At 44.5% G+C, this 14,480-nt stretch overlaps 1 protein-coding gene across 2 annotated transcripts; it reads right to left on the bottom strand.

The window, feature by feature from the left end:
- Window positions 1-3,394: 3,394 nt before the first annotated feature.
- LOC121640458 (CXXC-type zinc finger protein 5-like) lies at window positions 3,395-13,195 on the bottom strand. 2 transcript variants are annotated; one of them, XM_041986228.1, is made up of 4 exons: window positions 12,298-13,195; window positions 10,714-10,911; window positions 8,083-9,117; window positions 3,395-5,522 (listed from the first exon to the last, which is right to left on the bottom strand). In XM_041986228.1, the coding sequence occupies exons 2-4, from the start codon at window positions 10,828-10,830 to the stop codon at window positions 5,475-5,477; spliced, it is 1,200 nt and encodes a 399-aa protein (XP_041842162.1). In that variant the 5' UTR covers window positions 10,831-10,911; window positions 12,298-13,195; the 3' UTR covers window positions 3,395-5,474. The 2 variants fall into 2 exon arrangements, with proteins under 2 accessions (XP_041842162.1, XP_041842163.1); XM_041986229.1 differs by lacking the exon at window positions 12,298-13,195 and adding an exon at window positions 11,972-12,119.
- Window positions 13,196-14,480: the final 1,285 nt, after the last annotated feature.

The following is a 14,480-nucleotide window of genomic DNA, read 5'->3' on the forward strand; positions in this document are numbered from 1 at the left end:
TCAGAGCAAAAAAAAAAAAGATTTGAGGAAATCTGGAAGGACTTGCATTTCTTGGCTGTTTGAAGAGGAGTAGAAAACTTTAACTGAGGGGAAAAAGTTAAATCTGCTTCCTTAGAAAAACTGAAAAGGGTTTCAGTTTGGCTTCCTGAGAGTCATGTGACAAATTAAAGCGCTGTGATTGGTTCCTGTGCTTTTCCCTCCTTTGTAAAGTATTTAGGAAATATATAAAACGGATGTGTTCCCTGAAGGCAACACGATGCATTAGAGGGTTAAACACATCATAGCCTAATTAATCTAAATTTGTTAGTTTTAAAAGCAGCTTTAAATTTTCTCCTCGAAGACAAACCGGATGGATGCACTTGTTTTGTTTACTGTGTTTGCATTCAGAGCTGATCTGATGCTGTATGAGCTGATTTCTGATAAACATCCATGACTTACGTCACAGCTGTTTGTGTCAGGACTGATGGGCTCCGTGGGGCCGCCTCTCCTCCTCTCCGGCCACGCCCACATTCTAGAACACTGGTGGTGGGCCATTGTTAGCGCAGTTGCCTGGCAACACGGCACACCGTTGTCAGGGACAACCAGCCTCTCCGTCTTTCTCCGTCTGATAGCAACACCATTACAGAGATGACAAGCCCACGCACACGCTCAGACACACACAGCTTCCATCTTGTGGCAGGAAAATTTAACACCAACAGGAAAACATATTGTTCATTTTCATGCCGGCTCCCTCCTCCCGTCCTCTCGCATCATTACTCACCGCGCTGCATGATGCAATCACCTGACATCCTCCACCCGCTCGCTGCTCATCTTTGAAATGCTTTATTATAATTCAGCACATGAAGAGGTCACAGAGACAGATTACATGAGGAGGAGGACAGACACACAACACAAACGTCCCCTTCCTCCATCTCCTCCTCATCTCCTCACCCAGCCTGAGAGGAAGAGGATGTTTGGGTTCGGCTCTCACAAAGAAGCAGGAGAACATTTTCCTCATGATACTCAGAAAATAAACCGAAAGTAAAACTGAGAAATATTTCCAACATGTCTGCAGGCGCAGAAACTGAAAATAAAAACAGTATTAGGGATTATTTTAGGAGTAATTATCAACATATTTTCCTCTGAACGCTGGTTAGGTGAAACCAGGGGGATCTTACATGAATACAGATTCTTTGTGATTGACCTAAAATGCCTGTTTTTGCTGCAGCTTTTGTGTGTTTGGTTGTTTCGTCTTGCAAAAGCACCTGAAATGTATTTAAAGTAAATCTTCTATTAAATCTTCTGATATTCCAGCATTATTAACTGTAATAATTCCACTGGGAGATCATTTCACCATTCAGCAGCGTGCTTTTGAAGCTGAAAAAGAGAATAAATTTGGAGCGTTTCCATCAGATCTTGATGTTAAAGACTCATCATGGTTATTTTTCTCGTGTGTTTGCACATTTCTGACATTCTCTGGTGATATTTTGCTCTAAAAAAGTGTTTTTTCTGTTGATAACTTTCATTTGTCTTCCACAACTATGAGCCCATTTACATGCACATGAAATATTTGATCAATATCTGATTTCTGTTATCAGCTTATATAAGTGATCATGTAGACACATTAATCTGATTATGCATTATCAGATAATGGCAATTATATGATTACAAGAAATCGGATTAACACACCAGGATTTCTCCCTAAAGCGCTGATGTGTTCATGCATGTGGACCCGTATATCAGATTTATTATTTTTACATCTGCACGTGTTCAAAAAATCGCGTTTTTCTATCTTTTGAACGACTTTAATTAGAAACACGGAAACAATCCTGTCTCAACGTGAGGGGAACACAGCAGAAAAACATGATGACGTGAAACCACAGCAGGAAGTCGGTGTGTAGATGACGAAATCATTCATGTGCAGTCTGTTTTGTATCTTATTCTATATTAGATACTAACACTAAGTCCATGTTTGAATGGATGTTTGAACATATGGATACTCTGAAATAAATCTAATAATGGACTGGGAAATGTAGATCTGATCATAAGTGATCTGATTACTCCCAGTTACCAGATGTTGACATGTAAACGGGCTCAGCGGTATTCCTCTGCTTTCATGCAGAACTCTGGCAAAGTGTCATGCACAGTCCTTAGATGTGTTTTTGGCAGCAGATGCGACACATTTCTCTCGCTCATGTCTGCATGTTTATAATCAGAAACATGGAAGTGGATGATGTATGTATCCTGGGTAATGTGGAAGAGCACTATGATTTGTCAAAGTTGCATTAAAGTTGCTGTGATTGAACAAAATTGTAAGGATGTACCAAATTAGCGTTGATAGTTACGACATAGCAAACTCCTGAAACAACTGTCGTAAAGAATGTGTGAATAGTTGTCTTTAAAAACATCAAACCTTAGTTAGGTTTTGTACTATTTTTTGCTGGCTATGTGAACAGGGCATGAAATGACCCTTTCCTGACACTAGAGGGAGTAATGCAAAGTTTAATTCACAAAAGAATTAGCAGCTCAGTTACTGCAGAATAAAGTTGCTTTTTTACGTTTCTAGAAACCACAGAAACTGTTGGTCTTCTAGCAAGAATAGCCTCATCATTTCCATTGTGTCATACATACCTTTTTACATGAAAAGTGGTATTTTTTCAGTAAATTAGCAGATTAAACTCTTCCTTTTTGCCAATAGTAACATGTTAATATCAATGTTTTGAAGGCTAAGACGTTATTTTTCACTGAACCGTCAGCCCAAAGAGCAGAACTGACATTGAGCTTCCAGCTGACTCTGCAATCAGTTAAAATTGTTCGGTTTGTTTAGTCTATCTGAGATGCTATGAATGGTAAGCCTGCTTGGTGTTTCTGTTTAGAGAGAAATTGTATTCAGCTGGGTCTTTCCACTGATGCCATGCCAAGTCAGACCACATGAACACCCATAGAGTCATGTGATGATGGAGTTCAGTTTAAACAGCTCCTCTTTGTGCTTGAAGGTTTACCAGTTCACACCATATCATTTTTTTTTTCTTATTTTTCCAAACCCTACTGGGTCATTTTTGTGTTGATGTCTAACAAAACAAGTAAGAACAAAAAGAAATGAGCCTAGAATGAATCAGATGTAAAAATGTTTGAGTTTGGTTCTAAGTTTCAGCCTTTTTTCAGATAACGGTATTATCTTGAGATATTTGTTTCTCATTTATAAAATTCATATTTGCATAAAAACTGAAAAACTTGGGCCAATAAGCACCATGTGGGCACCAAGCATTAACAGGCTAGCGCCAACACAAAGTTTCCATTGCTACAGCCACAGCTACACAGGTATGATGGCTTAGTTACATACCATTATTAACCCCCCCCCCCCCTTATTTATAGAAAAAAATATGCTTGCAACAGAGTAAAAACAATGAATTTACAATTCTGTCTGATGTAGAAGAAGAAACGTCTTGTTCGAGATAAACAGCTTGAAAGTCAAGTCTTTCCACCACCACCCCTCCAACCTCCAAATATATATGTGCTTGTTGATAAAGACAAACATGTTTTTATTCTTAATGTGGGAGCATTTGCTAAAAAAAAAGACAATTAAATTAATATTCTTGGTTTCTAGAAACATAAAAAGGCAATGCTTTACTGCATCTTGTGTCAAAATAAAGCTTAAAGCTAGACTTGTGAAGGACCTTCAAACTGAGGAAAGTTGTGTCATCTGTCAGCAAACTGCTGCTGTCAGTCTTTTTTTCTAGAGACAAAACTTTAATCTCCGGAGTATCTGACCATGTTGACCCACAGACGTGTTGGAAATGACATGGTTGTTGTCAGGAATGTTCTAGTCAGTTCGTTTTTAATGTCAGAGTTTGGCTCAGAAGATCCGAAAGGTTCCTCATGAATTTCCATCTGCATTTAAATTGCAGCTGGACGATCGTGTCCTCACCACATGGTACAATATGCACTGATACAATAACACAAACTGGTTCTGAACTCTCTGCGAGGTCCTGACCAGGGTCTCACGAGTACAGACTACAGAAATCTGAATGTTTGGAACAGAAGGAGTGAACATTTTAGAAGAGAAAGAAGAGGAAGAAGACAGAAGTTACAAACCTCCCGCTGCCATCTTTTGTGCAAATACAAGAAGTCTGCTTATAAAAGCAACTGTAAGTGTGACTGCGCCCTGAGAACTTTCCAACTCCAGATAAATAAAATAAATCTCACCACACTGTTAGGAAACAGAGCCCAGCAGTAAATAAAATAAATAAATAAAAGATGAAACACCAGATTCCTCATGAACTGGATCCGCTATGGACCATAGAGAGTTAAGAAGCAGCTCGTGCTGTTCCAGTATGAACGCCGGCCAGTGAAAGTCAGTCAAGGTGCCTTTAAAGTTCTGAGGAGGAGGTAGACAGAAGAGACAGATAACAGTGACGTGGTAGTTGTAGTCCTACGGCAGGTAAGCTGTAGTCCATAGTAACAGTCTGGGATCACTTCCCGCTGAGGTCGGTTTGAACTCCCTCTTTGAGCTTGTCGGTCGGTTTTGGTCAAACTGAAACCGTCTCTCTGGTTTAGTCCTGAATCTTCCTGGTTTGGCTACAATGGGGTTTGACAAGAGGAAGAAGAGGAAGAGGAGAAAGGCAGTTTCATCACAGAAGAGAGGAGTGTTGATCAGAACTCTTTAATGAGAAGCATCAGTTTGACCTCATCGAGCTTCCAGTCGTAATGACTTGCATATTGACGTGAGCGTCACTTACAGGTCAGAAACAATAAATACTAGAGGTTGTGCCTGGAATGAGCCCAGGAAAGATTTGCTATGGGATAACACATCTGGACAGCTTTCCAATCAAGTATCCAATGCTGGGACAATCGTTGCACCAGTAATCTATAACACTCAGGACAGAGGGTCCCGGTCTGAGAGTATATGATCATTTTAACTGGCATTGCAGGGGTAATGAGTTAGATTAATGAGATATCACATTTTTAGAATCTAAGATACTGAGATATGTCGTAAAGCTTTGCTATGCTTCCTGCTGAACGATGTGGAAATGCAGCTCCAAATAACTTAAAATGTACAATTAAGCCCAATTTCAACCAAGGGATCCAGTTCAGGACAGGAACGGTCAGTACGCATATTTTTGCATTTAGCAGGCAGCACTTGGGAAGGATGCCAGACTATCAGACTTGTCCTACTTTTCTGGAGCGTAACTCAGCTGCCTGGACTTGATGGTCCAGCACAGAGCAAACTATTACATTTACCACATTTACAGATCTGAGTATCTGAGCTCACACTCTGATTTTCCTCCTCCTCTTTCCTGAGATCAAGCTGCTCCTTTTCCTCTCTTCAGCGGGCTTCCCGGTCCAGCTGAGATTGGATTTGTGGGCTATAACTTGTTCTCCACTCAGGATTTAAATCCTGCTGTAAAGCCTCTGGCTCAGTTCCTGAAGCTGTGGTCCGTGATCTGTCTTGGTGGCTTCCTGCTCGGCCTCCAGCTCTGCTGGTGGAGGGAGGGCTAGAAGAACCAACGAAATGCTTCGCCTGTTGGGACGGAGGGCGGCCGCTGAGAAGGAGACAGAAAAAAGTGTTGTTGGTTTTTTACAGCTTATGATGTTAGAATTACAAGTCATCTGGTTAAAAGAAAAACAAACAGCCCAAAAGCATTATGTACCTTACAATGAGCCCTTGGAACAGCTCTATGATCACTCTACCTCTGATAAAACAAAGCAAACTCTGGTCTTACTTCTCTACTGTTTATTCAGGGGAGGAAAATCTGGAAGTTTGCTCAAACTAAAGCACATCTGAGGTGGAGACAAACAGACGTAAGATCACCAATGCATGGAATTATCGTCTTATAGAAAAGAGTCTTTTGGTTTAAATGATTATAAATTGGAAATTTAACCATTAATACATCAGGTCTTTTGATCACTTTAATCTGATCTTTTGTTTTAGAATTGATGATGTTGTACATGGTCCAGTTATTGATAAGGGATCTGGAAATCTGAAGTCAGGCATCAGTGCATTTATAAAACTTATCAAAAGTTGGTAAAAAAAAAAAAAAAAAGCTTCAAACTTGGTGGTTAATTTTCTATTGACCAAATAACATAATGTCATCTGTCATAATGTCATAATGTCTTTAGACTGCAGGACACTGTGTACATGATCCGTTTGTGTTACTGAATTATTTTATTTTCTAGAAACACAAATTTTCCCTTATAAGAGCAAATAATGTTATATTTCACAATATCTCCCAAATCAGTCATGACCTCTCAGGTACACCACAGCCCCTTGTCTCTTAGTCCGTCATCATTAACTAGGGTAACACATGCTGCACGTTGCGACACGTTAGGCTGGACGGCAACACGGAAACGTTGAATTTGTGTCAGACAGACGACTGTTCACTAAAATCTTCTGTGTTGCTTTTGTTGGGTATAAAATTCTGTGTTTCCACCAGCGGACAAAGAACGTCAACCACCACAAGGAGCATCACATTTACTCGTTCTACTCTAAGTTTTCTACTAGTTTCAAGAGCCAAGAACTGTGGAAGTCTTTCCAGATTTCATTGACATTGTTAAGAAATCTTTTATTTTCTGCTGACATGCACAGAAATGCCACTGCAGCAACGATGGAGGGTCTACTTCTGCTACTTTCCTGAATTTATCTATACAACAGGAGTTTGGATAGTTTTTACCACAAAGTGATGCAATAGGTCACTTTAGGGAAACTTTATGCATCTGATCCATGCGGCGCTAACGGGTTAAAGTTTAAAGCAGATGTTAGACTCAGAAATTTTTGGTGGAATATCCCTTAAAGCCAGAGGAATCAGCTCCAAGTGATTCCTGTTTGAAGTTATCAGTCAGTTTGTTCTGGACTCTGTGGGACGAATATCCTGTCAGAACACACGAGAACGAAGAAGTACCCAGACTGCTTTAATGTTGATTACACAAAGTAAACTTTACGCCTTGCTCAGAGTCTGTCAGGTCGACTTCAAAGGCAGCAGAAAAGGGATGAGGCAAGAGTGTGAAACCACCTGCTAGCGCGCGCACACACACACACACACACACACACACACACACACACACACACACACACACACACACTGCTGTCACTTGCCGTTAGCCTCCACAGGTCCAATTAGCGTGTAATTGAAGAAGATTATGGCTGGTAATTCACTGTCTTTCTAACACACACACACTCCGTGTTGTGGTGTGTGTCCACAGAGTACATGTGTGAAGATGAGGGAATAATTAGTGTTAGTTTGTAAAGATTCCCACAGGAAGTGTGTGTGTTAGAGAGACGTATGGAGTCATCAGTGAGGTCGAAAACCGGAGTCGATGAATTATTGATCCTCACTAATTCTTATGGCACTCACACACACATAAACACACACACACACACACACACACACACACAAAAGTAGATAACATAAATATTCTCCTTCCCCTCTCTCCACCGGCTCAATTTATCGCCATGAATCAGCGGAGAGTCGGAGTGTGTGTTTGTGTGTGTGTGTGTGTGTGTGTGTGCTGGCTGGCAGCCAGACCTCGGCAGGCAGCGAGCTCTCGCTTTTCACCACCCACCATCTGCACAGCACTCACACACACACACTCAGCGGGGTGAGCGATGCCTTCCAGCTCACGCCTCACTGCCACTGATCTGGGTTAACTGAGCCAGGACACACACCAACATGCCTGCACACACACCAACACGCCTGCACACACATACACACAGGCCTGCAGGCACACCAACACGCCTGCACACACACCAACACGTCTGCACGCACACCAACACACCTGCACACACATACACACAGGTTTGCACACACACCAACACACCTGCACACACACCTACCTGCCTGCACACACATAGACACATGCCTGCACACACACCAACACGCCCGCACACATCTACCTGCCTGCACACACATAGACACATGCCTGCACACACACCAACACGTCTGCACACACACTAACACGCCTACACACACACCAACATGCCTGCACACACACCAACACGCCTGCACACACACCAACATGCCTGCACACACATGAAAAAGAGAAAGTGAAAACCATTCATAATTAATCTCAGTATTTAACAAGACCAACGTTGTCGTGCACGCTCACCTCCAGCACCCCCCCTCCTCCCCCCGGCTTCTTCTTCAGCTCCTCACACTTCCTGAACTTGCAGATCTGGTGACCCGTCTTCCTGTTGCGGCATGACGAGCACACGCCGCAGTTGATCAGCCGCCTGCACGGCCCGCACACGCCACACCGCTTCCTCTTTCTCTTGGCCACCGTCCCTGACGAGGAGGACGAAGACGAGGACAGGGAAACGCCCCCCGCCGTTACACCCGAAGATGAGGGCGAGGATGAGGAGGGGCAGGGGGAGGAGGTGGCGTGCTGCTGGCAGTCCGTTAGCGCCCGCTGACCGCCAGTCATCTGAAAGGCGCTGCTGGCATCTGAGATCCCGCCCCCTGCCGACCCCATTGCCATGACAATGACCCCAGGGGGTAATCCCAGTCCCCCCAGGAAGCTACCACTCATCACCCCACCCCCGTTGCAGCTGCTGCCCTCTGATAGGCCCATCATGTCCGCGTGGGTGTGTCCCTGCTTGTTCATGACACCACAATCTGCCCCGCTGCTGTAACTAGGGAGGAAGTTCCCGTTGCTAGGCGCCATGGGGTGATGGTGCGCTGTGCCCTGTGAAACAGGAAGTGACGCAGTGTGTCCATGTTTTTCAGCTCCTCCCCCCTCACCACTGCCTCCTCCTGTGCCCCCGCTTCCCTGGTGCATGCTGGTACCGTGGGGGTGCGAGGATGCCATGTGACCCGGCGTTGCTGAGGGGTGGTGGTGGGGGTGATGTGTCGGCGCAGTTGCCACAGGTTTGGGTCGGCCCCAGAACATGGCCGCCGGGTGGTTCATGTTCATGTTCATGTTGTCATGGCAACCCCAGGGCCCCGTCGCCATGGCACCCAGCCTGGCGGCAGTAGGAGGGAAGATTGGAGCGGCGGCCGCCAAACGGGCTGCCAGTTTGGCAGACTGAGGGAAGTTCGTAACGTTCATGTTCATGTTGACGTTGGTCTTGTAGAAGTTGGCTATGGAGGAACGGTAGCGGTCCATCTCTGTGGTGTAATCCAGCATCGGTGCCAAGCCAGAAACCTGCAACACAAACCATCATCACCAGTTCATCCACAACCCCAGTTTCAAAAACGCTGGGAATAAAAACAGAATTCAATGATTTCCAAACCTCATCCAGACATGTTTTATCCCCAGTAAAACATAAACAACATACCAGATGTTGACACTGAGACATTTTACCATCTGGACTGCAGGCAGGCCAGTTCAGCAGCCGGACTCTTCTCCTGTGAAGCCATGCTGCTGTAATGGATGCAGGATGTGGTTCAGCATCGTCTTGCTGAAATCTGCAAGGTCTTCCCTGAAAGAGACGTTGTCTGGATGGGAGCAGATGTTGCTCTAAAACCTCCATGTACTTTTCAGCATTGATGGAGCTTCACAGATGTGGAAGCTGCCCACGCCATAGGCACTAATGCAGCCCCATCCCATCAGAGATGCAGCTTTTCACCTGTCCACTGATAACAAGCTGGATGCTCCCTCTCCTCTTTAGTCTGCAGGACACGCCGTCCATGCTTTCCACAAACTAGTTCACATCTTCATCCAGGTTTCCACTTTACCTCAGACCATTTTAAATGAGCTTTGGTCCAGAGAATATGGAAGAAGCTGGTTCTGGATCCTGTTCACATCTGGCTTCTTCTCTGCATGATGGAGCTTTAACCTGCATTTGTGGATTTCAGGGTGAACTGTGTTCACAGACAGTGGTTTCTGGAAGTCTTCCTGAGGCCATGCAGTGGTTTCCAGTAGAGAATCATTGCTGCTTTTAGGCAGAAGATCACCAGCATCCAGCCATGTCCCATGCACACAGAGATTCCTCCTGATTCTCTGAATCTTCTGATGATATTCTACACTGTAGATGGTGGATCTTCCAAGTCTGAGGAACATTTTTCTGAAATTACTCCACAGTTTTAGAGCCAGTTAGTCTCAGATTGGTGAAGCTCTGTCCATCTTTCCATCTTAGAGACTCTGCCTCTCTGAAATGCTCCTTTTATACCCAGTCATGTTACTGACCTGTTGCCAGGTAACCTGATTAGTTGTCAAATGCTCCTCCAGGTGTTTCTGGTTTTTGTACCAGGTACTTTTCCAGCCTTTGTTGCTCCTGTTCTGACTTTTTTCCACACATGTTGCTGCATCAGATTCACTATCAGCTCATATTTTCTGTCACATGGTAAAATGTCTCAGTTTCATCATCTGATTGACCAACGACAAAATAAATAACTTAAAGCTTTTAATTGTGTATAGAGAGCAGCACATGAATTGTTCTGTATTAAAGGGCCAGTTAATTCTATGACAGCAGAGACTTCTGGAGATTTCCTTTGATGTTCCAGGTGATGGGGGGAGGTGTGAAGAAGGTCGGATGGGTTTTAGCAGCCTAAAGTGACCTTAAGCTGTGAGACTGTAGCTAAACAGTAAAGTTGAAGCCAGATAAGCTGAAACTGAGATGAAGATCCATAAAGCTGAGGCCAGTTTGACCAGGTAAGTCTTCTAACTGGTCTACACCGGTAGTGTGTTTACTTCGGGAAACATTAAAGTCCAGATGAAGGAGCAGCTTTGGATCTGGTTCAGGTTCCTCTGACTGCTGGTTGGAACCAAAAGCTGAACAAAAGTGGAGGTGCGACTCACCTGTCCCTGTCCGCCATAGCCATGGTGATTTGGGTGATGGTGAGAGGGGGCGGAGCTTCTCTGTAGCATCGAGGAGAGGTCACTCTCCACGCACACACTGCTCGTCATGCCCGACATGACCTCACACACACACAAACGTACACACGTGCACGTACGCTCAGCAGGCAGTTAGCTCTGCGAGGTCGCCACGATTTCGTTCTGTCAAAAAGAAAAACAAGAATCAGTCACCTTCAAACTAAAGCATGTTGGTGATCAATAACATAGATCTATGTTTTCCTCCAGGTTAAACCAAGTTCGGCACACCAGAGCCAGCACACCTTTCTGTCCAAACCAGGAAAGCGTATGGAGCTACGATAGTGTCACAAGTTTTCCATCTTGTATCTTCATATTTTAAATGGTAACAAGGGCAATAATCACATGTACGAGTGCGGATCAATTCTACAAGTCAGAAAATACAAGTAAATTTTACATGTCTAAAAAGAATACAAGTCAGTTTTACAAGTAGGTTGGACAAATGTCTAATACTTGTAAAACTGATGTGTATTTTATGACCTCTAAAAACGTACTTTTATTTTCAGACTGACATTTACTTGTATTTTCTGACATTCAGAATTAATCAGAACTTGTAGATTTGATTTGTACCTGTAGGCTTCTTGTTGTTACACTTACAAGTAGAAACAAGTTACAAAACCTAAATTTTAAAACTTATGTCCCTGTCCTAGCTCCAACCCCCCCCCCCAAAAAAAGTACCGTCCTACTACTGTTTCTTTAAACACTCCATGCTGAAGTACCTCAGAGCAACACTTAGTTGGGACCCCAAAATGATCAAGTACCCTGTTGAGATGCAGGAACTGGTCACCGTGACAACCACAGAGCAGACAACACAAGGATGCTCTAAGTTTTCCATCAGCATTGTTAAAAAATTCAGATTGTGTGGCAGCGTCACAGATCAGAAGTTTATCTTTGATTTTTAGTGTTTAAACCGCTGACCTTTGACCTTCCAGCATGCACACACACACACACACACACACACACACACACAGTAAAAGGTTCAGTCAGCCGTGAACCTACACGGTGAGCAAACGGAAACCAGATGTGTGAATCTGTCTGAAATGTGTGTTTTTGTTAAAGGAAAAACAGAGGATGAGAGCACGAGTGTGAAAATGTGTGTGTGTGTGTGTGTGTGTGTGTCTTCTCGCCACCCTCCTCTTCCTATCTCCCCCCCACCACCACACTCCCCCGAGGCGTAACTAATTACCCTGTCTGGTCAACCGGGCCGGCGCGAGCTCCGACAGAAGGTCACGGTGGCCACCGGCCGCGAGGGGAAACGGCTCTCCCACGCGACACATTAACACCTCCCTCCCACCTTATCCCCCTCTCTCAGGAGCAGAAAGGGAAGGAGGAGGGAGGTGTGGAGGGAGGGAGGTGTGGAGGAGAGGGGGGTGGGAGGTCAATCAGAAAAAAAAAAAAAAGAAAAAAAAAAGAGCCGATAAGAACCGATAAATACCGTGAACGCAGCATGCAGTCCGACAGCAAGAGGAGGAGTAAGGGAGAAGATGGACGGCGCGTGCTGCTGCTACTTACCAGCCCCGCGAGGAGGAGGAGGTGGAGGAAGAGGAGAAGAAGAGGAGGAAGGAAGAGAAGAGGAAGAAGACCGTCTGGGAATTAGCCCGCCACGGATCATGGCTGGCGGGGAAGGAGACAGAGAAAGAGAGGAGAGGAGGGGTGGAGGGGAGGAGGTGGGGGGAGAAAGGAGCACCGGGAGGGATTTGTCGGTCTGTTGGTACCAAGGAGAGGAGGAGGAGGGGGAGGGGAGGAGGAGGGGGTAACGGATAACGGGGGGCGGATGGATAATCACCTGGGCTTGGCACAAGCGAGCGCGAGGCGGGGAGAGTGAGGGGGGAGAGGCGTTAAATTAGCCCGGTCGAGAGGAGGAAGCGGCTCTGTGGAGACCCTGCAGGGGCGGGAAAAGACGAGCTCGAAAGAAAGAAAGAAAAAAAAATAATAATGGGTAGAGGGGAGGGGGTGAATAATGGCGGAGGTTATGAACGGATACGTGCGTCGCTCTCGCGGCAAAGTAGGGGAGAAGGGAAGGCGGCAGGGGGTACACGCGACGCTGATGTTCGGTAACAGAGAGGGGAGGGCGCGCATGTGTGTGTGTGTGTGTGTTTAAGTGTTGGCTCGTGCCCTCCGCCGTGTCTCCTGCTGTTGGCGGCGCCCGTGGCGGTGTGCCGTGCCGTGCGCGCGGTGTGAACAGTCTGATTGGCGCTGAGACGAGGTGAAGAGGAAACAGGAGGCGCGAGAGCCGGCAGATGATTGGCTGCCTGCCAACAGAGAGAGAGAGAGAGAGAGAGAGAGAGAGAGACACTAGGAAAGAGAGGGATGAAAGGACGGAATGAAGAAGTCGTTTTTTTGACAGTTTAATTTATTTAAACTTTTTTATCATTTATTTTTCATGTTTAGCATTTTTTAAAAGTTGATTTTTAAATTTATCTCATTGTAATTTTTCGCCTGCAAGAGTATTTTTAGCACCTCATTGTATTTTATTGCTTCTGGTAATTGTTCAGCACTTTGGTCAACTTTTTTTAATGTGCTATTCAGAAAATTTTCTTTCATTCATTCATTCATTCATTCATTCATTCATTCTCTGTACCGCTTTGTCCATTACGAGTAAACTGGAGCCTATCCCAGCGTTTTTAGCAGGTGAGAGGCAGGTACACCTGGACAGGTCACCAGTCCATCACAGGGCCACGAAATCTTATCTCATCTAAATTTCACACAAAGAGTGAGGAAATTTGTATTTGGCCTATTATTTATTTTTGTAAGAAAGCTTCTTGATAATAAATCTTCTACTGTTGGAAAGTCTGTTTATTATCTGAGTAAATGAAGGAACGTTTGGAAGGAAAATGCATTTGTGGGATGAGCAGCAGAGTTATATGGGTTGTTCGTAGAAAATCTGCCACATTTCGGTCATCCTAAAGCAGCTTCTTTTGTCGTTGACTCTTGTTTGGTGTAGTTTATTGGACTGGATGATTAAAGTATGAAGTAACAAGACATTTTGGTAATTTATTTCTTCATTTCACAAAGAGGGGCCTCGATATCACATGGAACAGCCACAACTGCCTGGTACCTCCTCCTCACACTGATCCACAAGTGTTCAGTGGGGTTGAGGTCAGGCCTGCAGGCAGATCGTCCATCATCTGGAGGTGGTCTCTAATAAACCTGCTCTGTGGGGGCCAGCATTGTCATCTTAGAGGATAGAGTTCGGTCCCAGACTGTGGAGATATGAGATTACAGATTCTCATTTCCACATCTCCCTGCATTCAGATTTCATCCAACGATGACAAGCATCTCACAATTATTTATTTATTTATTTTTTTTTTTTTTTTGCAGCCTGGAGCATCATGTGCGTTTCACTTGAAAGCTCCACGTCTCACGCTAGCAACTGGATATCAACACTCTGGCCGTAATGAACATGACCCATGGCTGATTCATCTGAGAAATGCAGTAGGAGAGGAGAAGAAAGAGAGAAAGTGACAGTAAAAGTCATGCAGGTTTCTAGCCTGGAATCATTTGCAACCACTGACCCTGACTTCCAGAATGAAACCAGACAGTTAAATGAGTATTTAAATAAAATAACCAGTAAAAAGCATACAGTAAGATCAGTGTTTACAATCAAATGTAAGATGTCAAGTATAAAGGCGAGGAAAGAAAGTGAAGGATAAAGCAGAACTGAGGTTTGAGGTGTGTGTGTGTGCAGGTCTATG

This window comes from Melanotaenia boesemani, chromosome 5 (genome assembly GCF_017639745.1).
Source record: "Melanotaenia boesemani isolate fMelBoe1 chromosome 5, fMelBoe1.pri, whole genome shotgun sequence".
Lineage (NCBI taxonomy): Eukaryota > Metazoa > Chordata > Actinopteri > Atheriniformes > Melanotaeniidae > Melanotaenia > Melanotaenia boesemani.